General features: G+C 36.0%; 1 protein-coding gene across 2 annotated transcripts; it reads left to right on the forward strand.

The window, feature by feature from the left end:
• The first annotated feature begins 9,018 nt into the window (after window positions 1-9,018).
• LOC147543510 (uncharacterized protein At1g01500-like) lies at window positions 9,019-13,763 on the forward strand. 2 transcript variants are annotated; one of them, XR_015224233.1, is made up of 3 exons: window positions 9,019-10,034; window positions 12,625-12,945; window positions 13,715-13,763. XR_015224233.1 is itself a non-coding variant. In XM_086638175.1 (2 exons), exons 1-2 carry the CDS (start codon window positions 9,357-9,359, stop codon window positions 12,865-12,867), a joined length of 921 nt encoding a protein of 306 aa, XP_086494301.1. In that variant the 5' UTR covers window positions 9,019-9,356; the 3' UTR covers window positions 12,868-13,763. The 2 variants fall into 2 exon arrangements, 1 of the variants encoding a protein (XP_086494301.1); XM_086638175.1 differs by having other exon boundaries at window positions 12,625-13,763.
• The last annotated feature ends 6,139 nt before the right edge of the window (window positions 13,764-19,902 follow it).

Raw genomic sequence — 19,902 nt, forward strand, 5'->3', positions numbered from 1 at the left:
GCATCAAGAGGATGATCAAAAGAGGGCAGAACCAGAATCAATGACTTCTCGGTTGTTATCAGCCATGGAGGCTACTCTTAACAAGAAACCTCTGAACATGGAAGTCCCCTCCATTACTCTGAAAACTGAGGATTCAATCCGAAGAAAAGCGAGAGTGGAGAGGTTTGATACAACCAGTAAATTATTGCGTCTGCGCCTCGAGAAAGGAAAACCAGTAGGTCCTCATGTTCGGCAAATGATAGAACTCTTTGCTAAACTAGAAAAGCTGGGTTCTCCTGTTAGCCAATCGGCGGCTAATGATATGATCCTCTATTCACTTCATGAAGGGTTCAATCTATTTAAGATGAAATATGCGATGAATGGATGGAACAAGCCTTTAGAGGAACTTGATGCAATGCTTCAGGCAGCAGAACGACTAACAATGGACTTGGAGCCAAAGAATGAGATTCTTGTGGCTCAAGAGAACAAGAGGCAGAAGAAGACACCCGCGTTAAAAGGAAAAGGCATACGGATTGCTAAACCTCAAAACAAAGGTATTCATTCTACGTCAAGATGTTTCTACTGCAGTGGCATAGGTCACTGGAAAAGAAACTGCCCTAAGTTCTTGGAGGACAAAGAGAATGGAACAGTGGCTTCCAATTCAGGTATAAACAGTTAACCTATCAAATACTGTAAAATTCCCAAACTTTGGTATGTGATACCTAAAATTGCCCTATCATTGTGAATGTACAGGCGCAGCTGGGAACTGAGTATTTGGCTTAGGAAGACAAGATCCAAGAGGGAGCAGAAGCCTCGACTGCTAAGGATGCTGAAAGGGATCGAAGTCTACTTTAGGCACTATTCTAGATTAATCGTTTTTCTAGTTTTTTAACATCATCTCTGTACTAAGTATTATGGAGAATTAATAAAGAACTTTATTTCTAGATTGAGATGTTAATAAGTGCTAAATTTAACAAACTATACCAAAAGATTCTAAAACTTGGTCAAAAACCTATAAGATAGGTTCATCCCAATCGGAAAGGGATGAGGACAACAAGTCCACTATAACCAAAACATGAATCAAACTGACAAGAAAGAAAGCCTTGAGTCGGAAACAGAGATTGATCTTCAAACGCACTTCTAACCTATCCATATTTGGAGTGTCCAAATGGATTAAGATGAAGAACACGAATCAAACTCTATCCTCCAAATCCATTAGTCTAGACACAGCTTCTCACAAAACTACCAAAATTCCGTCTAAAGCTAAATCTGTAAAAGCGTTACAAAACTAGCTAATATCTGACGCAATTTCTTTTTGAAAGAAATTTGGGCTTCTTCCATAACCAATCAAGAGAACAAAGTGTTTGTTGCTCATGATAGTATTCTTCTAATAATTAGCACTAATTATTACAAGAATAAGTGGGAGAAAAGTACAAGTCGATTTAATTCGATCATGAGAAAAATCATGAAGAGTCATGAAGAACAATCATAAAAACTTGTACAAGACGATTAAATTCGACCAAGAGCAACAAACTGCGGCTCCTCGGAAAAGGAAAGGTTAAAGATATGATCTTGTAAACCCACCGCACAAAAGCGAATGTCATTCGCAGGAGAACTCTCAAAGCGAGTGAAAGTGTCTCTAAAGGAATATCTCAAAGTAGTTGAGAAAATTCCAAATTGTTGTTCAAAAGCCTTGAAAGGTCAAAATAAAATCTTAAAGACTCAGAAAATAAAGGTTATTTCTGAAGAGATAAAAGACCTGCGCAGAAACGGAAACTGACTCTAGATTTTGGCTAGAAGCCAAAATCATCGTGGAATCCATATCTCGTCAAGACATGAAGCTTGATAATTTAAGTCAACAGAAGACCTAAATTGGTTTTCCAAAGTAGAAAACTGAGAAGGATGGAAACATTCATGTTTCCCGAAACGAGACAAGAAGAATAAAGATTCTTCCAATCAAGTTATGTCCACATGCATGCTTCAAAAATCTATCAACGGATTAAAAGCACGCAAGAGTTAGAATCTTCGATTCAAAAGGCAATCAAAGAAGTTTGATTCCTGAGGAATGAAGAAAATCTTGAATCACGAGTTTCAAGAAGGTAAGTGGGAGTAAACAAACCTTCCGGGTCCGTATGCAGAGTACATACAAAAGATTGAGTACGACATAAGATGTTGTATAACAGTAACGAACTGACTCAATAAAGGACCACACACAAAAGGATAAAATGCCATTTTGGGCATCTAAAGATCTATAAGCATAGATCAAAAGGATGATAGGATTAGAGAGACTCAGTACGCTGAGATGCTTGAGATCCGAAACAGAAAATCTAAGACTCGGAAAGTCTAAAAGATTTCGACCCAAAAACTCATGACAGAGGGCGTTGCAAAACTCGGAGTCTGAAAAGACACCGATGAGCTAGCACGCATGAGAGCGACATTTATGTTCGAAAACATAAAGTCAATCATGTTGGACATGATTAGCATCTAAACATCCGAATTCGGATTGGAAAACCGAAACACTACTTAGTACATCCTAGAAGGCTAAAGGATGAAGTAGTACAAAAGTTGAACATGTCATCGAAGCAAACTTCCAGACATGGAAGGAAAGTAGGCTAAAAGTGTTTTAAGCCGGGAACTGTTGCAAATACTACATAAAGAATTAAAAGCCTTAACTCTAGTAAAAGTTACTAGATATTATCAAGGTTGAAGTTAGCAATCTTCAAATTAATTGATAATAAGCCAAGTTTAAAACCGACTACCACGGTAGTCAAACTAAACTGTCACCTAAGACATAGTATGAGATTCATACACAGTCTAAGGCATGATGTATAATTTTAAACCTCGACAAGTAAAATTGAGTGGGTAAAAGGAGTTTTACGGAAGAGGCTCAGATTTACAACTCTCGTTATCAGAAATAATAGAGTTATTTCACAAGTCGTCTAAATTTGGTTTAGTATTTAAACGACAGTCCATTGATGATAAAACATTCCGAATAGGTTTGTCAGATACGTGATCTGATGAATGAAACCCTATTAAGTGAACTTGGAATATTTATTATCGAATCCCTGGTCCAGGTCATTGCATGGACAACAATGACTCACGAAGACTAGCACGGGAGTCGATGGGATAGCGCAGTTTCATGGGCTATAGGAATGGTATATTCTATTCGACTACGTGGGTGTGTAAAAGGTTTATACACTGGATAACCCTCAAAATGAGAAGTACATCACTCGTGATAAACGTCAATACTTCTCATAAAGACAATTGGAGAGATTCCTCAAAACATGAGTGCTCCACTCATCTTATGTAAGGAATGCCCGACTTTGGTTCCGTTAAACGCCGCGCCGTAAAAGGAGGTTATAAAGGCAGATACTGGGAAGGACAGGATAGACATGAAGTTAAGTGGGAGTGCAAGAATGGATTGTGTCACCCTAATCACATTAGGTACAAAGTGTCTCAAGGCCACTTGATGAGTAGCAACTGAAAATGCGTGGCCGCGCTCAAACGGATTAAAAGTTAATCGTTTGTCTTTTACAGTTGTACTCGGATATCAAGAAAGTCTGAATGACGTGACGTATCAGATGGGATACTAAATTGACACGGGAATCGAGGCATTGCACTTGTTCTAAGTCCAAGTGGGAGTCTGAAGGAGTTGAAGGAGATGTCCTTCGACCAAGGTGACAATGCGAACAATTTGTCGGATAGGATAATTGATGTGGAAGATCATCAAGTCCGATTGATTTAGGGATCGTAGAGTTGTAGCTAGAGACCAACTACGATCGTCGAATTACGAAGTAATTCGCGGCTAACTTCGATCGGATCCTACAATGGGTTACACATAAGAGTGACAAATTGATCTAGGATATGACTAGTGGGAGTGAGATATAATCATGGGAGTGTCCCATAAACATATCTCATAGGCCTAAAAAGGAATTAGGCAAAGATAGTACAAAAAGGCCAAAAATAGGGTTTTTGGGCCTAGGCCGATTCGGGCACTTTTAGGGCTCGGATTGGGCTGATTTTTGGAGGGACGTTTCCTTATGTTATGAACATTAAATATGCCAATTTTGGCTGGGTTTGGAGGTCATCTCCTTAGGGAATTGAGAAAATACCAATAGTTGCTATTTTCGACTATTTCCCTAAATCTTATTCTAAAGGGTGTTTTAGGAAACCTAAAAGGAGGTGGATTCTTATTAGGGTTCTATATAAACACTCTTAGGGCAGAGAATAAGGTGTGGAATTTCTCTCTAAGCTTTCTTACTCTACCACATCAAGTATAGAGGAGAAAGTGAGCTAATTCCCAAGCTATCTTCTAGTCAAGCAAGAAGAAGGTCTTCTTATTATCCAACCACCATTGGTGTGCTAGCTATACAACAAGGTGGGAGATCAAATTGATTGCTCGTGTCCCAAGTAGAGGAGCTACAATTGAAGCTCTTGGTCTTCTTCAATCAATTCAACTAGTTCGAGGGAAAAGCGATTAAGGTAATCTACTATCTCCATTAGATTAATTACTAGTTTTGCATGTGATCCTGGGAATACTAGTGTAGACATTAGATGTCTTATTTCCGCTATAAACACTAGTATAAGGGTATAAAACCTTACAGTTGACACATATAGACCTCTTCTTTAAGATAGCCATTAAGGAAAGCATTCTTTATATCCAACTGCCTAAGAACCCATCCTTTAGAGACAGCAAGAGAGAGAATGATTCTAATAGAAACTGGCTTAATAACTGGACTGAAAGTATCTTCATAATCGATTCCCTCAACTTGATTGAATCCTCTAGCAACAAGTCTAGCCTTATATCTTGAAATAGACCCATCTGCATTCTTTTTGATTCGAAATACCCACTTACACCCAATAATGTTCATTTGTGATGTAGAAGGAACAAGAGACCAAGTCCCAGTTTGAATAAGAGCATTTATCTCTTCTGACATAGCCATTCTCCACTTAGAATCTTTAGATGCTTGAATATAAGTGGTAGGAGTAAATTCAGAAGGGTCATCTGAAATAGAAGTAGTATAAACCTTGGGTTTGTGAATTCCATCTTTGCCTCTAGTGACCATAGGATGAGAATTTGAAATTAGAGTGGAAGAAGGAATAGAAGCAGATGGAACAGGAGATGGAATAGGATTAGATGGAGCAGAAGGTATAATGGGAGCAGATGGAACAGAAGGTATAATGGGAGTAGATGGAACAGAAGGTGGAATAGGATCAGATGGAGCAGTAGGTGAAGCAGAGGTTAAATTTGGAGCAGATGGAGTAGAGGGTATAATGGGAGCAGAAGATATTGGCAATGAAGGAAGAGGAATAAAGGAAACAGAAGAAGGAGAAGATGAAATAGAAGATTGAGTAAGAGAAACATAAGGAAATAATGATTCATCAAAAACAACATTGGAAGAGATGATGATTTGATGTGTTTTTGGGTTTAAGCATCTATAACCTTTGTGTTTGGGGCTGTAACCAATAAAAATATGGCAAGTGCTTCTGAAATCAAGCTTATGCTTGTTATATGGTCTGAGACAAGGATAGCAACCACAACCAAAGACTTTGAGATAAGTATAATCAGGTTGTGTGTGAAATAGGACCTCTAGTGGAGAGCTATCATGGAGAATAGGGGTGGGTAATCGATTAATGAGGTAAACTGCTGTTTCAAAAGCAAAATCCCAAAAATGTAAAGGAAGATTAGCATGAGCTAATAAAGCAAGACCAGTTTCCACAATATGTCTATGTTTTCTTTCAATCAAGCCATTTTGAGCATGATCATAAGGACAAGAGATACGATGACCAATGCCATTAGCCTCAAGATACTTAGACACATTGCGAAATTCACCTCCCCAATCAGATTGAACATTCTTAATCTTAAGAGAGAACATATTTTCAACATGAGTTTTGAAAAGAAGAAAAGTTGAAAACACATCAGACTTATTAGTAATAGGAAATATCCAAGTATAACTTGAAAAGGCATCCAAAAAGGTAACATAATACCTATAACCATTGAAAGAAGAACTAGAAGAAGGACCCCAAACATATGTATGTATTAGCTCTAAAGGAGAAGAGACAAATGAGGTACAAGACTTATGAGGTAAAGAATGACTCTTGGCCATTTGACAAGGATTACAAACAAAAGGTAAGAGAGAAGAAAAGAGAAGCTTATTTGTCTGAATAATATGCTTCATTGTTCTGAAAGCTGGGTGACCCATTCGAGAATGCCAGTCAGGTTCAAAAGAGGATGAATAAACAGCACTTTGAGATGAAGAAGATGATTGAAGGTTGAGATGATACAAGCCATCCTCACAGGGACCATTGACCAATTCTCGATCAGTTTGTAGATCCTTAATGTTGAAATAGTTAGGATAGAATTGAAAGTAACAATTATTATCCTTTGCAAATTTATGAACAGACAAGAGATTTTTGGTAATAGAAGGAACATGTAATATATTTTGCAAAAGAAATGTATTAGAATTTGAAGAAGCATAAGTAGAACCAGAATGAGAGATAGACAAACCTGTACCATTTCCAATCTTCACATGTCCTTTGCCTTTGAATTCAGATTGAATATTAAGATTAGAAAGATCAGAAGTCACATGATGAGTAGCTCCTGAGTCTGGATTCCAAGTTGTTGATGTTGAATTAGATGAGTTGGAAGGAATAGAAGGAGTTGTAGAAGAGTAGGTGTTGTGAATTTCAGGAAAATAGGTTTCATTTTCATAGGTATGATGAATATCAGGAGATGGTGAATGATAATAGAACTCAGGTTCAGTATAAGAAGAAGAAGAGTAGCCTTCATTAGGAAAATAGGAATAATCAGAAGGAAAATAAGTGGAATCATCAAATTCAGTGAGATAGGATTGATGATCAGTGGAAGAAGTTCCTGATTTAGGTTGAAAGGCAGAATTATTCTTATTGTAACAATAGTAGGCAGTGTGACCAGTTTTGCCACAAATTTGACATAGAACAGGAGAAGAGGAGGATGAAGATCTACCTCTTATAGGTATTCTGCCATGAAAGCGCATATCAGATCGACCTCGACCTCTATAAGGTGAAGAACCTCTGTGAAAACCTCTAAAGGAAGATGTATGAGCTAGATTAATGGATGAATTTGCAAGATTAAAGGAATTTTCATGTTGTAATCTATTTTCTTCAATGAGAAGAAGACCAAGTAACTCATTGATAGAGACAGAATTAGATTTAAGAGAGAAAGCTGCTCGAAAAGAACCAAAATCAGAAGTCAATCCTCGAAGAATTATATCACAAAGATCATCATCATCAATTGGTTTAGAGGCTTGTCGTAATTGTAAAGCAATTGATTTAGCTTTATTGAAGTAAGATTGAATAGAATCAGAACCTTTCTTCAAATTTTGAAGATCATTCTTGAGATTTGACACCCGAGCTTTAGAGTGAGAGGAATATGATCTTTCAAGTTCAGACCAGACATCATGAGATGTTGTAAGATCAAGAACTTGACTATGAGTCTCTTCAGTGAGAGAGGAAAGAAGCCAGCTGAGGATCATTTGATCTTGTTTATGCCAATTTGTGTAATCAGGATTGAGAATTGGTGGATCAGAGGGATGAGTGTGGATGAATTTGTCTGGACAAGGTGATGTGCCATCAACAATGCCAAGAACATCATATGAACGTAATAATGGAAGAAATTGAGACTTCCAGAAGATAAAATTTGTGGATGATAATTTGTTAGAAACAAATTGATTAACAGTAGAAGGAGAAGGAAGATGAAAAGAAGAAGAAGAAGATGTCGAAGAATGAGGAGTAGAAGTGTTTGAAGAAGTAGCCATGAAAGAGAAATTGAAGCAGAAAAAGTTGAAACAGATAGGAATTAAAAGGAAAATAAAGGATCAAACTAAAGAAATTTCGAAGAAGAAGAAGAAAAATTGAAGAAGAAAATCGAAAAAGAAATTACTTGATTGGCTCTTGATACCATGTTAGAAAGAAGAAGATGAAGATTATAATGTGAAATCTCTTATTATCTTGTTATTGAATTACAATTGAGATATATGTATAAATAGAAGTTAGAGAGAGAGAGAGAAAGTGGGAAGAGAGATTAGTTTGTTACATAACAAACAATAACAGAATTCTAACTACTTTCTCTAACTACTTTCTTAACTAACTTATGCTTTAACTAACTTATGAACATCCTTAACAGACTTTAAGCTATTAATTTCGTCAGACTTTAAGCTAGTAATAATTCGACAGTTATCGTGTTTATCACATCGTATCGATGTACTGATAAATTATAGATAGATTATGTTTTTTATGAAAAACAAGTTACGTCTTTCAAATTATCAAAACTGAGTGTTCAACGAGTAAACAAAAAGGACAACTCTATAGGCGCATCCCCTATAATTGCTTTTAGTGTCCAAACATATACGTTAAGGTCTCCTAATTTTTGCCTTGTGAAGGGACACCAAAAGCAATAAGTAGGATCGTCAATAGAGTCACGCGCAAAACGACGTACATTTGACACGAAATATTCTGCCAACCATAAGAAAACTCTTGATGTACGTCAAACAATTTAAGGAAATGCTAAAATCACAAAAGATTTTGACAAAAGAAGTTGCCCAGCTGATGTGGCGAATGTGGTTTGACTGTTTGACTAAATATAGGTCGTTGAGAGATGAATATAACAACCGCCACATCAGTTGGGTAACTTATTTTGTTAAAATCTTCTATGATTCTAGCACTCCCGAACTATTTAAGGTTGATTTCAACTCTCCAAAAACTAAGTCTTTTAGTGTAAAGATTTTAATTAGACCGCCGCTCCGCTCAAACAATTGATTGATGCCAATTTTTTATTGGCCTAACAATAGATTGTACAACCGAATGGTCTTTCTTCATTTGGGGTTAGTATGGGTCGCCACCTTAAACCATAAAATTTGGTATTCTTTATTTCGAAAAATAGAGAACTTTGGAGTCCGGTAGAAGATGTTTGTGTTTAACCATAGCACATTTCACCAAAAAAATGGAAAATTTGATTTGAATTTGTCTTTAAATGTAGCAGGAGGTGAAACTATTTTCTCATGACACATACCAACATCTTATGCACAACTACCACCAGCCAAATTAAGCTGATGTAAATTTTCCAAAATCTCTTTTAACCTTTTCCCCCATTTTTCCATCATAAACAAACTAGCTTTTAATACTAAAGCATCCAAGAAACTCTTTTGTTTTTAACTAGCAGGTTGAATTTAATATATTAATTTGGATTTTTCTCAGGGCTTATTATGTTTGCTTCTATTTAATCAATCTTTCTCCTTATATAAACAATTTCTATTCATAAATCTCCTAACCCCATCTCTCTCTCTCTCTCTCTCTCTCTCTCTCTCTCTCTCTCTCTGTTTCTAGGATATCAACAAGCCATGGAAGTAGAAAACCCAAGAGGAGATAATCACCCATTAAGATCTAAATTCACACCCTTCAATATTCATCAAAAACCTTACAAAATCTCTAAACAATACTTAACATTTGAAATCAAAGTTACATATATGAGAATCATCACTTCATCATCATCAACTAACATGCAAAGTTCTTCAATTATGAATCTTGTCTTTCTCCCAAGAGATCTTCATTCAAGTTTACAAATTAATGGTTTAAAGATCAACCCAAGTGATAAAATCTCAATACCATTAAATAGACATAGATCAGATGTATTAATGTTTGAATCTATCTATGTTAACACAGATAGATTCAAGTTCACTGGGTTATCTCTTCCTTTTCAGATTCAAATCCAAAACCCATCTTCATCTTCATCTTTAGAAACAGAATCCTCTGTTCTTGTTGGTGGGATTATAAGAAGAAAAGTAAATGAGTTTAGGTTTGATGATGATTGCATGTGGGTAATGGAATGTAATGAAAGTTGTAGTACTGATGGGGTAAGAAGAGAAATTAATGGAGGTTCAGTTGATGTTTATTTTGCTGGTAGGAGTTTGGAGAAACCTCTTCTTTTGAATGGGTTGGTGGATTTGAAGAAATTGGAAACAGGGTTTGATTCAATTTCTCATGAAGATGATAAATCAACACTCATTGATAACTCCAAGGTGATAACTTTATTTTTTGGATTATTCCTCTAAATTTTACTGTTTTCCATTATAATGCAGTAAATCGGTTTTGTATAGGGGAATCAGGGAATGCAATTTACCCAAAATATTTTTACTTAATTTGTAACTTAATAACCCACATGATTTTTTTTTTTACTTGACCTTTTTTCCTTTTGTCTATTAATCTCTTATTTTCATTTTTATTATTTTAGATTTTAGTTTTGATCCTTGAGAAACCACCAAATGGTATATCAAACTAAGGTGATAGGGGGACTCCCTAACCCTACTCCCAAGTCCCAAGTGTACTTCCTCTCACATGGGAAAGTCATTTTAGTCTTTTCAGAGTTGCTGTCAAATTGAAAAGACCAAAATAACCTTCTCATGTGAGGGGGAGTAGCTTGGAAGTAGGGTTTAAGGAGTCCCCAAATCATTTTCCTATATCAAATCTCACTCTTCACGGCTGGGCGGGATACATGTAGAAATTTTGGTTCGCTTTTGGGGTTCTTTTGCTAGGTTAACTTTTATTGTTTCCCTTTAGTGGATGAGAACATGACGAACACAATACCTTATTGACATAGTAGTTTATGAAGATTGTGTTTAGGACCTTAGGTATATTTTGTTGTTTCCCTGGTTCTCTTTTCAGAGAATAGTTCTTAATCTTTCTGTTTTTTTAACAAAACAGAGTACACCCACTTTTGTTTGTCTTTCTATTTCTTAAATCAGAGAAAGAGTTATCTTCTAACAATTAAGATAAAAAGAGTGATTATAAAAAAGAAAAATCAAATGTAAAATATCCGAGTCGAGGATACCTCTGTCCTTAAGACAATTTACACCCTGTATATCAGTACCAACAGTAATGGTGTATGTCTCCCAGGATAAAACGGATTACCTATCAAAGTAAAGATGGTACCTCTTAGTTATGATAGTCTGACGAACTTGGTAAGTAATATGAACTTCTGAACAACGATCCTTAAACTCTAATGCTTGAAAATGAATGCTCAGAAATGCAAAAAACTAATGATTTGTTTGCTGAATTCTCATGGTATTTATAGGGGTATTGACACCACTTCGTATGGGTGCCAATAGATGAGTGGATGCTTCCCAACAGTCATATTTGACTGTTGGTTTTCGGGTGCCATGTTGACCGTCAGATCTTAACGGATCTATTAAGATCTCGCGCATTGAACACCCACCGTTAGATCATCAACGGATCTATCTTAAGAGCGCCAAATATCCTGACCGTCAGATCATATTTATGATCGTAAAATCCAAGGCTCCAATCGCTCCTCGCGACGATGCGTACGTGCGAAGTGCAAAGTGCGTGCGGGCGCCTCTAAAGCGCCCAATGCGCCCTAAACGCCCATTCGCCCACGCCAACCATCCCATCATCCCAACCAATCTATTATTAGTAACATAAGGAAAAGTCTATATAAGGAAGTAGAACTTTCCTTATTTTTCCAATACGGTATTAATAATAAAACTACACGTTGTAGTTATTCCTATATTTTCCCAAAGTAAATCAATGATAACTCATTCATATGAAATCGGATTCTGACAAACTTTATGTCTAAATTCAAGAGCTCGACGAGACGAATCCAATGGTCCATCCTGATCTTGATTTGGACAACGTTTGGTTGCCCAAACTGACAGAAAATAGATCCGGTTTCTACATATTTCTCCTACTTTTAAAGGAGGGTCATTTTATAAAAAGAAATGCTACAATTATATTCTTTTACTTAAAAGATGACATGTTGATTTATACAGGTAAAAAAACGGTCGTTTAACTTTGAAATAAACTCGTCTTTTAATGCATCCTCTAAATAATCTTCTATGTAATTGTAGAATCTCCCTTTTAATAAAAAAAAATCCACATTGAACATGAGAACATCAACATCAACTTAAAATTTTATACTCGTCATATCTAAACAAGAAAATAATTAAAAAAAAATATGTTATAAATACAATATATTATATTAGAAAAATCAATATTAAGCATCTCATATATAAATATATTATATTATTAATATTATTATATAAATAGTAGAGTTGTTTTTGTATATTTATTCTGTTGTGCTTGTAAGCTTTCACTTTATTGGTCTTAAAACTGAATAAGGAGGACACACGGAATACATGCAGAAGGCATGTGGCACAATTCCAGACTTGGGTAATGTCCATGTCTGTAGGGTCATCACATGATGTTTTATGAATAATTTTAGTTGCCCAAGTGATTGAAAGGGTTGATATAAACTTCAAATATCTGGAGATGTCAGGTTCTATTAGCATATGGAATCTAAGGTTATCGAACTTGAGTTATTAAAGGTATAAATAATTAATTTGTTGGGCATTAGGCCTCTTTATTATGTTATCGGACTTTAGGCTTCTTTAATTTGTAGTTTAATTTCGGCGATTATCGTGCTTATCACATCTTGATGTTGTATCAATGCCATCTAATGACAAAACGTAGAACGTAACACTCTTGTTCACCTGTGACGGTGTCACTTCGTGTCAATGTAGTTTTTTTCCGTATATCTTATCAGGCGGAATAGAACATCTAGAATTTATAGTTTTATCTTTTCTACCCTTTATGCAGGAATTTGAGTTGAACCCTAGTGAGGAATATGATGAGTACAAATACAAGAAAGATGCCAAACAGAGTGGTGGTTATGAAGGTGAGGAGGTTTTTGTGGAAGAAGAAGTGTCATGGTTCAATGCAGGTGTGAGAGTTGGGATAGGGTTAGGTTTGGGAATGTGTTTGGGAGTAGGGGTTGGGTTTGGTTTAGTTGTTAGGACTTACAAAACTACCTCTGGCACTCTTAAAAGGTTTATGTTGTAAATAGAGAAAGAGAGAGTAAAAGTCAATCACAGATGTGTATTTATGTTAAAGGCAGCCTGGATGTTACTCTTAGATATCGTGCATGTAACTATTTATATTTTTTTTTTTTTTTTGTTGAAATAAAAGCAGTCTAACAACAGAACCTAAGAGCAACAAAGGTACAAAGACTCTGGAAGATCGGATAGCGACAGCCACAACCAGGAACCCGCATGCAATCTACTCCATTTGGCTATTTGGTCTGCTTTATGGTTGCCTTCTCTGAGAATGTGGGTATAGATAACTTTGCAGAAGTTTTCTTCGAGCTGATGTATCGTGTCTATCAATTTGTTTGCTTGCCAGGAAATATCTGAGGTCTCGTTGTTGAGGTGCTGAACCATATTGCTATTGTCGCTCTCTATGTGAAGATACGAAATATTCTTTTTCCTGGCCCATTGGATGGCTATAATGATCGCCCAGCACTCCCCTTCTTCCGCATTTTGTCCACGAACGTTGCAGGCCATTGCCGCTATAAATTTTGCTTTATCATCATGCATAATGCAACCAATACCTACGAATTCCTGATCAGTCAAAAAGGAGGCATCCACATTAATCTTAATATAGGGTGGTTTCGGAGGCGACCATGAGGTAGTTCTGACAATCTTCTTGTTCATGTTTAGAGGATTTGACACAAAGGTGGAACATTGAATAAGTTCAATGATTTTCATTGGTACAATCTGGGTACGCGAGAAACATGAATCGCATCTTGCTTTCCAAATCTGCCAAAGAGTGTTAGCAAAAAGACTAGTAATTTGTTCATCAAGGTCCTTCCAGGATATAATCCAGTCAAGAAGGTTCGTAATATTGATAGAGATAATATTAAAACTATTTATATGCTAGTTGCTTGTTAATTGTTGTCATTTGGATGTGTACTTTAGTGTTGAGGTACCTTTTTTTTTTTTTTTTTTTTTTGACGAGAGTGGTACTTTTTTTGTTGAAAGAGGAAGTTTAAACTAATACTATAAGGTGCATAGATACATTTTGGAAATGAAAAATGAAACGTGACTCTAAGTGGTTTCTTGCTTTTGATTTCTTGCCGATTTAGCTAGAATGTCAGCTTGACGTCTATTACCAACTCTATGAATGCAGATGAATCGAATGCTGACGTTGAGGTATCTCTTTAAGGATATGTTGAACAATGAGAACATAAACAAGAAAGCGGCAACCTAATTTCTCACCTAGAAGTCTATGACAACTACATTTCATTTTAAGATGTTAATACATTAGGGAAATCTGAACCAAGTAGAAGTACTAACTTTAGAAACAACGATCTCAAAATGAAGCAAATACAACTACTAACTTTAGGAACACCAACCTCAAAATGAATCGGGGAAGACAAACAATTATAATATAACACGAAAAAAATTTCCAATTACTTTGTTTGCAAACAGATGATTAAAGTTCTACAAACACCAAAAATGTGAATTTTGAGTTAACTTATAATAAGGCCAGCGCTTTGGGGAAATCTAGATAGTTTCCGGGGTGTAAAATTTTAAAGGGAATATGTAAAATTTTGAAAATTTTCTGGAGAAATTGTCCACCTCACCTCTCTCCACCATACATGTCTCCCCACCTCATCTCTCTCTCTACCTCATCTCTTTCTTCTCCGACGAAGGTCGCCGGTCGAAAAAATTCCGGGCGGCGACCTTCAACATAATTTTTTTTCTTAACCTCTTCTCTTTCTCTCTCTAAAAAAAAAACCTCCTCTCTCAAAATATTCCGGCGAAGGGGGTTCCTTTCGCCGGAGTTTCTAGAGAGAGAGTGATTTTTTTTAATGGTCGCCGGCCGGCGACCTAATCGGAGAAGAGAGAGATAATGGTAGGGAGAGAGAAGATGAGGGGAGAGAGAAGATGAGGTGGAGAGAGAGAGGTGAGGCGGGGGTTTTTTATTTTTCCCTCTAACAACTTGCAAATTAAAATTGTCAAACAAAATTGGCAATTTTTGACCAAGTCTTCACACTCCGAAAACTATTTAGCTTTCCCCAAAGCGCTGGCCTATAATAAATGTACGTCTTTGCTCTAGTTCTCTTCTATTTTACATAGTTTTGAGGTTGAATCTCATCAGGCATCGTCTAACAAGATTTTTAAATTTTTAAATGACAAAGCATATGACTCTTTTATTTCAAGTGTTGGTGCACCTCCTTGGTTTGTGAGAGAATAGTTCCACATAGGAAGAGGGTGATCTGGTAACAAAGAATGTAACGTCTGAGTCTTCTATATTCATTGCAAATTAGTTTTCAATTAGGTGACCACAAAATTGACATGATATCAGAGCTAGGTCCACACGTGATACCTTTAAAAATCAAACGTGGTCCATGTCACCCGAAAAACAAAACACGTGTTAGGCTAAAAAAAAAATGCCACATGTGAAAGAAAAACGTGTATTGGTGCCTTGGTTGGTTAACCATCTTGGTTTCCACCATGTTTGTGTTTTTGATCTTCTCTTCAATGAATCTATTTTGCCTTCTCTAAAAGAAGAAAAGAAAAAACGTGTGAAAGAAGCCCCACGTCGGAGGTGGGTGATCTAGTAACCCGAAATATAATGTCTGGATCCTCTCCACTTATTGCGAATTGATTTTGAATTGAATAACCACGATACATTTATGTGTTATATAGTATTAGTGCTTAATTCAAGTGACAATGTAATTGCACTTCAAATCTAAGTTGTTGCGGAAAGAATAACATAGAGAAGAATGCAAAGATTTGAGATAATAAGAAACGATCTTTACGATTGTAGTGTTACAGTGAGTACGATATGTAACCACACACATTGTAGAATAATTAGAAAGAATCACTAGAAAGAAGAACCAAAATATATATCACCACAAAGTAGTAGTCTTTAATTCTCATAGGAGTATGCATTAGTATGGACCTGCAGTATTATGAGCTGCTAGTGATATTACTCGTGTTGGTGTTTTAGAGTCTAGCGGCTTAAGAATTTGTCACTAGAGGGGCACCGCACTTTCTGTCCCACTGACATGGGATTGCTTTACAACGTATCTTCCATGACACACATCATAGTAGAGACTATTGTATTGATAAGGTGCTATATGATTGCAGACTAGCCATATGAGCTTCTACTAATATTGTCTATTGAAAACAATCACTAAGAAAGGATGTTAAATACAAAGATCACCATATTTTGTCCCCAACCAAGGGCAGATTGTTTTAGTACAATATTTATCAATCCTGTGAATTTGAAATAAGTTTTATACTTCCTCTACTAACTAGTATAACTAAAATTTCAACAACTAAAAAAAACTAGTATAACTAAAATTGTTCATGGCAAACAATCAATGTAACTCAAAACGAAAATTGCTAATGTAAATCAACCAACTCTCACATAATAAAGCTTGTTAAGGTGGAATTGGACTTGAGAGGTGCACAAAAGTCCTCATATCCCACCTAGTCCCAAACAAAGGGCGCTCGGGCTCAAAACAAGCAGTTGTTTTGGACCAAAACGTAATGAAAGGTCTCATATTTTAGGTATTGTATGTCGCTTTTGAAATAATATTTATATTTGAAACATAATTCCATGTTAAAGCTTAATGATTAAGAGTTTAGATCATGTCCAAGAGGACAATATGATTCAAATCATCACCCATAGACCCAACTCAACAGTTACCAAGGAACTCATCCCCTAAATCTCTCTATATCTCCCGCCGCCGACCAGGGCCGTGCCTGACAATTTAGGGGCCCAGTGCCAAACTTAATTGAGACCATTTAGATAGATGTGAGGTAAAAAACCACTACAGTCGATGCAATAACATAAATTTAGAATAATTTATTTGTAAATTATTTTATTGAATTATTAATAAATCCAAACTCAATGAATGATGATTGGTCTATAGGCGATATACAAAAAATATTGCAAGATAGAAATTTGCGTGAAAGAGATGAGATTTCCAGAGAGTGAAGAGACGTGATTTGTGGAGGCCTTAGTGCATTTTATACTATGCAAATACTACACTAAATTACATGACTATCAAAATTATAGGTAAATTAAACCAATAAGATTAAGTGAAGTAGATATGCTACATGTAACACTATGGAAGGTAGCTAGGCTCTTAATCCAAGAAAAAAAGGGACAAAAAAAAGTGAAAAAAATGCCACTATGGGGTTCAAACCCAAGACCATGCATGTGAAGTTCCTCCAACTCAACCACTGAGCTATTCCAAATTTTCTGTGCAATAATCGCGAGCTTAGCAATAGTAATTAATTAGGCAGAAACTAAGACGTTACAACCTTTCAAAAATAGTAGGCCCTTGTGGATTGTGGTGGGGGCCCTGTGTGGGGCGCACGGCCCGCACCCCCCACCACACGGCCCAGCTGCCGACTAAAGGGGTCCAAGATGGTTCCATTTCTTTCAAAAATGTGTTCTTTTCGTCTATTTCTTCATCAGAATCATCAGATGTTTAAGCTAAATTTGAATTCATTAGACTAGTAGAAGGGGAATACCTCTACACTTCATCTACGGGTATTCACCGTAGCCTATTTTTTTACTATATCACAAAGAGGCTCGTTGAGTGTGTGAGTATTAATTGATTTTTGTAACCTAGTCTGTTATTGTAGGGTAAAACGAGAAAATGGTAAATAATCCATCAATTTAACTGATAGGTCATTACTTAGTAAATTTGACTATAATCAACACGATTAAACTTAAGGATGTAAATACTACGGGATTTAAGTGGAGCAGATTGTCAACAAACGTGTCGGAATGAGATTTTGTTTCTCAAACTTATCCTGTTCGTTGAAGGAATTTAACATGACCTCTCTGTAAAATCAAAAGTAATAAGAATATGTTATCTACGAAGAAATAGTTAAAATCTAATTTATTACATATAATTATATAATTATTTTATATTTGTTGCGGCCGAAATCCTATCTGCTTTTGATGTGACATCTGGTACACGTTTTATTTATGGAAAGGTTTTCCAAACTGTCTCATTAGCGTCCCAACAGGTTGACCCAAATTGTTTTCTCTGTTTGTGTTAAACGGTCATTTGAAACAAGTATATTCTAACTAGTGGAGTGAACAAGGTCAAGCATTCCTGGCAGTAACATGGAGTGAACATCGGAGATCTCAGGCAACCTCGAGGTAGGTAGACTTGAAAATTCTATGAACAAAATCCGCTGTGGCGATTTGCACATCACCGGCCTAACAGGTCATGTGTGTTGTACACTGAAAAGTGTACAAAATACAATTAAAAATACTTATTGTTAGTCCATGTTAGTTGTTTAATGCTTTGTTGTAGTTAATATTTTGCAGATAATAATGGAAGACACATTAAGGTGTTAAATCTACCAAAAATCTACTTGATGAAGGCAATATATCACCAAACACTCATCATAAACAAATGAAGATGATCACAAATGGTGGTGGTTTAACTTAAACAATATAGTTGTAGTAACTTTACAACTAATTTGGTGGGAAAAACAAGATATGGTGAAAATTAATCAACTTGGTAGAAAATAATAGTAAAAGTAATTTTATTAATAAAAAACATGTATCCTTATATAAAGGAAATAAGTCAAGTAGCAATTATTTTTAAACACTATTAAGATTGGTAAAAAGTAAATGTGATTTACTACTTGTTGTAAGAAAATGGCTATAAATAGCCTCCTCCATCTCATTTGTAAGACACACAAGTTTGGAAGAAAATATCATATATTGTAGTTCTTTCCAAATTTATTTTTCTTTCTCTACTTTCTAGTTTGTTACAAGATGAATCAAATTAATGAAGTGTTCTACAATTTAATGGAAAGCTAAGTTTCATACTTGAAGTTGTGGGGTGATAATACCATGAAGGAATAATTTTCATACTTTTGGAATCACATTTTCAAGTAAGTGAAGATTTTGTTATAATTGTTTTGTTTTTCCATGTTTTGATTTTAAAAGTTTTATGTAAGAAAAGTTGTCTTATGGTGCATCATATCAACTTTCCATACAACATTTTGGAAACACATTTCATCAAAGGGTGCTTCTAAAGGCACCAAGCCGAAAGGTTGTTAGCATCCATTTCTGTTAGCATCAGGCCCAACCGCTATTTTCTCTATTAGCACCAACCAACTATGTAGGCACCGGTCCTTTCTCTGTTAACCCTAACCCCTCCATCCATCTCTTACAAAATCCAACCAGAATTGGGGATTTGAAACTTTCTCTCTCTAACCTTTGAAAAACCAAACTCTACCCAAAATTCCACTATCATAATAGCATGTCCACTAAATTGCCTACTTCGTCGAAACCACAAACTCGACAAGTTAAGAAACCCATGACTGCTACAGGATCACTTGTTTACGTGTGTTTAAGAGTAGTCTAGCAAGGGGACTTTACGGCTTCAACTCAAATCATTTTTTGAAGGAAGGTTTGCCCTTAAATAGTCTCTCCTCAGTTCTTGTACCTTGAATCACTGATCGCAATGAAGAGCTAACTTGCATTGTGAGATGATATTAATGGTGGGACAAATCTGCAACCTTGAAGAGTTTGCTCAAAGATGTGTCCCACTCTGAGCAATTTACCCTGTAGTTAATAAAAACAAGTATCAGTGACCAACCAATCTAGATTCCTGTGGCTTGGACTGTTATTTAGAAAGAATGTAGTTTACGGTTGAATATGTCTCCTTTTGGCTAATTACGAATTGACTAAGAACGTTTTTGTTCACCGACTACCACTTTCTTCTAATTAGATGATTCGAACACAAAAAACAATGAAAGAACAGAATCCCGGTAGGTGTTCGGAGAATGTTGCACTCTTTTTAGGGTTTTGTTTTGGAAGAAAAATGGATTGGGATTCTTTTGTGTTGGAGAAGAAGATGGAAGAAGCAAAACGAAAGTGAACGTCACCCACATTAAAAACAGGTGCTTATAGAAAAATCGGATCAATGACCACTGATCCAAGTCAATAAAATTTCTGGATGCTAACAACCTTTTGGCCTAGTGCCTTTAGAAGCACCCTTCATCAAAATCTTTTGCTTCACAAACCCTCTTTTGAACTCAATAC

This window comes from Eschscholzia californica, unplaced genomic scaffold, assembly GCF_041429995.1.
Source record: "Eschscholzia californica isolate CP2 unplaced genomic scaffold, dmEscCali1.0.p SCAF_4, whole genome shotgun sequence".
Classification (NCBI taxonomy): Eukaryota; Viridiplantae; Streptophyta; class Magnoliopsida; order Ranunculales; family Papaveraceae; genus Eschscholzia; species Eschscholzia californica.